At 33.5% G+C, this 5,698-nt stretch overlaps 1 protein-coding gene across 1 annotated transcript in view; it reads right to left on the bottom strand.

Annotated features, from left to right (window-relative positions):
- Positions 1 to 543: 543 nt before the first annotated feature.
- The window catches only part of LOC111087342 (zinc finger protein 2-like), a 12,417-nt gene continuing 7,262 nt past the window's right edge, over positions 544 to 5,698 (bottom strand). Inside the window, exon 3 of the mRNA XM_022393648.1 lies at positions 544 to 1,260. Within this exon, the coding sequence (XP_022249356.1) occupies positions 992 to 1,260 (269 nt within the window). The 3' untranslated portion in view covers positions 544 to 991. The remainder of the gene's footprint in view (positions 1,261 to 5,698) is intronic.

Raw genomic sequence — 5,698 nt, 5'->3', positions numbered from 1 at the left:
ACAAACTTTGGTAAAAATGTTACGTACCATTGCTGTCTGGTGATGCAAGCTGGTTAGCTCAAATCTAAATCACATCACAAAGGTTCTTAACATTGAATTCTCGAAGAGAACTGAAAGTGTACAAAACTGTTTAGTTCTGACATTTAACCATTCTTCGTATACTTATGCCTAAAATCCAGGTTTTCTATCTCTGCCATGTTATTTTCATCTACAACTACTTTGTTAATTTTCTGATTTAATTACACATAAAAACCTATCTTGTCTTTAATGAAGAAAATAAATGCCAATAACATAAACATTAATTTGTTCTAGATGATAAACAATCCAGCTACAAACTTGTCCTTAGGCATGTTTATTCAAATTATGTATTCAGGCTTTGAATGGCATTCTAAAAAAGTTTAAGTTTAAGAACAAGCATAAAAAACAAAATTGAAAATACTGTGTGTGTGCTCCAATGAACAAAAAGGGCATTTACAGAATTTTTCTGATGAAGGAAGCTGCTACTGTTTTAACACAAGTTTTGGCTATAAGAAACAACACAAATAGTATTAAAACATTTTTATTGACAAAAAAAATCAACAATTGCAAATTTATCATGTATGTACAATTTTCAATGATAAGTGCATCATGTATGTTGACACCAGACTAAATAAAAGCAAGTACAGAGCATTCCTTGTAATAAAATCTAGTAGCCATTAGAAAAATATTTTAATAGAGTTGACATGTTGTGCCTAAGGATGTAGGAATCTTCTTTTAAAAACAAATCTCTTAAATCATAATGGTTCATATGGATTGTTTAGTTATTCTTCAAAGTGAGTCACCCTGCACAACAAAACTAGTAATTATTTTCATGGTAATGTTTCATCTTAGTTGCCAGATTATTCTTCAAAGTGAGTCACCCTGCACAACGAAACTAGTAGTTGTTTACATGGTAATGTTTCATCTTAGTTGCCAGATTATTCTTCAAAGTGAGTCACCCTGCACAACAAAACTAGTAGTTGTTTACATGGTAATGTTTCATATGAGTCGTCAGATTATTCTTCCAGGTGAAAGTCTTTTGACATATTTTGCAGGTAAAAGATTTCCTGCCAGAAAAGTGCATCTTTAAGTGTCGATTTCTATTGCTTCTATCAAAAAAAGACTTCCCGCACACAGGACAAACTGGCCTTCCTCTTATATCCTGAAGTCCCAATAAAGATGCTTCATCAAACATTCTTTCTGGCAAGGTCATGGATTGGAATTCTTCAACTTCCAGAAATTCTAAACAAAAACATTTAAAACTAAGTCTAAATACATGATATAGTGATAAATGTACCAGTGAATTAGACATATTTACAGTAAAAGTATAAAACACAAAAAATGTTGAATGCTACAACATGAAACACATGATTATATGTATATATAGATTCCAATCCTATCACTAAAGTGGATTCTATGTTGCCAATTCCTCTAAGAATAAAATAGCTACACATTTTCAGTACCTATTTATAAAACATACTCATTACCATTATGTCCTTTACAGGCAGATTGTTTTATGCAGTGTGAAAAATGCTACAATTTTAGACAGCAAAGTTTTCATAAATATTTAACTGAGTTTACAAAACATTGGATACATATTTATTAGAGCCCTTATTTCTGCACTTTTCAAAACACTTATCTCCTCAACCAAGTAATTACTTTTTTCTACACACAAAGCTTTCTTTTTCCCAGCTTTGTTCTTAATAAAATAATGATGGTTAATACCAGGTTCTTATATATTTTCAAAATTAAAAAATAAGCAGTAACTCTGAAATTATTTTTATTTTTCTAGAGTTTACAGAAATATGAAAAAACACAAAATATGACAACAAAGACAACTAGTTTCACATGTTGTTAATTATATGATAAAACTTTTTTTTACACAGATGCACATGTCTACAATAACTTTCATGTTGAAGAACAAGAGCAGCTTCCAAATTCAACACAAGATTAAATGTCATATTTTACATGTAGCGGAGCTTCAAAGTGATGTTTTTTTGTTCTGAATTGGAATTTTTCAACCCCTGAATGGGATCTTATCTGCATGAATAAAACAGCTTGATCAGACACTCCCTACATAGTCTTCCCTTATTTTTAACTACTGACCAGAATAAGGATAACCAGGCAACCATCACACAGAATTTCAACTGAATAACAAAACTGTCACTTTTATAGCACATCGAAAGCTGAAAGTGTGAAGCATGTTCAGCAGTAACACACCTTACACCTGGAGCCTTTTATTAACAGCTCAACACTAACCCACATTTTCTACATTAGAAAACTCCTGTTTGCTAAACATTTTACAAACAATACATATTAAGACCTTTTAACTTCATTGTAGTCGTATTCTTGATGGTAATTTTTTTCATCAAAGGTAAACTTGTGGTTTGAAACACATGTACCAACCCCACTACAGTCATTTTATACAAGTTTAAGCACAGTGAAGCTTCACTTTATATGTTATGATAGTACAGATAGATGGATGAAAATTTTTCATTCTGACCTATGATATGGGTAAAACAATTCTACCTCAAAAGCAGCCTTGTCTGCACTTGTATTAAAAATTATTTTGGCATCCTTATTGCACTCGTGTTATAGTTACAATAGGCCCACTTCCAGAAAGACAGTTTTGAGATGTCAAACATCATAACTCTTGTATGTTCTACAGGATTTGTAACTTTGACAGTACAAATATATATTTTAATTAGATAAAGTTTAGATGAAAACTTACCTTCTGATAGACATTCAACTAATCTTTCACTTTTCTGTTGTTCCTCTAACCCTTCCCACTCCCTTTCTTTTCTACATATATGTGATGTTCTAGGGTATCTTATGAATCATCATTCATAAAGAATCTAGAGGGTTTGGAGGTTCTTTCTAACAACTTGTGACATCCACTCGAAAGAGCATCTACACACTGCTTCATACACTATTCTCATGAAGAAAACTGAGCAAAGATGAAAACACTTTTCAAACACATTGCTGGACAGTACAGAGGCATAGAATAATAGACCAGACATAACCTTGACAGACTCAAATGGGTTGAAGTTACCCTCAGAAATCACAATTACTTTGTTCTGACCACACTAAAAATAAGTTCAACTTTCATAAGTAACAAGGTGTCATTTTTAGGTTATCCAATTCTTTTAACACCACCCTACTCCATATTTCCTAAGTTTTTTTTAAATTATACCAAACCCTGAGCTACAAAATAGCCATCCAATATTCTCTTAAACTCTTTAGGGTTGTTGCAGCTGAAACAACCCTGAAAGTGAACTATTCCATAGGCTAAACATCTTAAACTGTAGATGTATCTAAGCTTTCCATATCTTGCACTTGTTCCCCAATATTAATGCCTGCAAAGTTTTTGTTCAATGAAAATATCATCTGGATTGATGGATTCCAAATCTGAGCACAATGTTCCAAATAAGGTCTAACGAGCACCTTAAAGAGTGCACAGATAACTTCCAAATGTGTTGACTCAATATGTATATGTCCCAAGATCATGTTTGCCATATTATAATGTATATACAGAAAGAAAGTTAAAAAAATTTTATCCTGAATTCAAAGCACCTAGGAAGAGACTGACAATCACAAGAGATTGAAGAGGAAGATATGAAACACGTACAAATTAAACCTTACAACAAATAGTAGCAGTTGCTAAATACATAAATATCAAGATTACCAGTTAAGAACATGCTCATCAGGATGGTGTGACAGATTAAAGACCCCCCATTGAAGAACTCTGTCAACTAGCATCCCCCCCCTTCTGAAATATCATCTTTTAAGGTTTTCACATTCTCTACAAAGTGATTTCAACTTTCATGAAAGTATTTTTTCTGCCCCTAAAACTAACTCTTTGACCTCTTGAGCATCCCAAATAAAAAAAATCCTAGAAATGAAAATGTTAAAAGAGTAATTTATGTTTCATAGCATCATTCAGAAGTAAAACCCCCTTGCCTCTCAAACAAGGAATTTGTGCCACAGTATTACTGTTATCAGGAAATGGATTTCCCTGGAATTAGGCCACAAGTGAGAAGTAAACTGTGAAAAGAACCACTGGAGAACATAAACGGACCAAGAAATTAGAAAAGATGGCTCCTTATAAAGCAAATGAGAGAATAATAAAAGGAGAAAAAATAGGATTCAAATCTAAAAAGGGTCAATTAGCAAAAAATAGAGAGATATTTCTGAAATAGTGAATCGGTTGAAGAAAATAGTTAACAATGAGGAGAATATTTGTTTAGTAGTGAAGACAAAGGGTTTCCCAATGAAAGGTTTATCCTGATGAAAGTTTCTCTTCTCTGCCCATCTAAGCATTGATATGAATCTTACCTTGCTTGCTCCAGCCTTTATATCTCACTATATTTACCCAAAGCAGGTTGCAGGTCTGTCTGCAGGATTTTGTTGGAGGGGGTGTGTGTGCAAAACTGGAGATTTTGCCAGAGTGTATCCTGGTTGCCGAGCATAGCGAGGCTACCACCCTAGGGGGGTCCAGGGGCATCCTCCCCCAGAAAATTTGAAAAATCTAAAGATCAAACTATGTAAAAAATGTAAAATTTTATTTTTCTGTGACCTTGACCTCACCTCATATTACATAATTGTTAATATTTCATTAACGAGAATATCTACACAAAGTGCTAAAAATGTAAACTTTCATATATTTTATTTTCTGTGACCTTGACAATTTCATTTCATGAAAGTAGACTGTCCAGCTCAATCGTGCATGGATAGTCTATTAGGCTAGATTTAGTCAGGCTGCCTACATTAGATTCTAGTTGATATACTCTAGGCCTAGATCTAGATAATCTAGCCTAGTATTAGAGATCTAGAAACTATATTCTCGGTCTCTATCCCTTGAGGGTACCTCACTGGAACTAAGCCTAGATCTATAAGTCTAGGCCCTAGAGATCTAGTGTGTACCTGTGACGAAGTTTGCTGAAACAATCTTTTATGGTTTGACACTTAGGAGGTAGTTATTTGTAAGGTGAATTAGTAGACATGATGTTATGTAACAATAGATCTATGCCTAGCTACATTTATTATTTAGAATCTATGTCATCTTACACAGCCACGACACTGTCATGACTGTCAACAGCACTTTTTTTTGCCATGTATGCTAACCTAATGTGTCTAGGCATAAACACTTTCAGTAGAAGATTTTAATAAGCATATTTTTGCCTTGACATTGCTATCACTGTGTGACAGTCAACCAATCATGCACGGTAATCTAACTTGTCATACGTATTACGAAGTTTACTTCTTGAGTCAGAGATCACTGTATTTAATGGATGTTAACAATGCATGTACACATATTAATTTACATTATTAAGGAGGGATGTGTGCAATCTCTTTGGGGTGCGTTAAAACCTGTCCCCCCCCTCCACATTATATGCCCAGTGAAGGTGAGAGATTTATGGGAACATTTTTTAGTGATGTACATTCCACAGCACAATGAAGCAAAAAGTGAAAGGGTATTCGCAGTTGAAATAGTTGTTTATTTTCAATATTTATTAAATGTGTTAGCATTATTTAATAAAACTTTCCACTAAGAAAAGTTGTAAACAATTGCTGTCAAAGAGATCAAAGGTGACTAGTCATCAGTGCAAGTGACTATTCTGTGTATTGAAGCCTGTTTTTAGTTCTCAAATTCTGGGTCTCAATCATTAGATTTAACTGT

Source organism: Limulus polyphemus, unplaced genomic scaffold (assembly GCF_000517525.1).
Source record: "Limulus polyphemus unplaced genomic scaffold, Limulus_polyphemus-2.1.2 Scaffold2035, whole genome shotgun sequence".
NCBI lineage: Eukaryota > Metazoa > Arthropoda > Merostomata > Xiphosura > Limulidae > Limulus > Limulus polyphemus.
The sequence above is the reverse complement of the archived record's forward strand: the minus strand, read 5'-3'. Positions and strand labels throughout refer to the sequence as shown.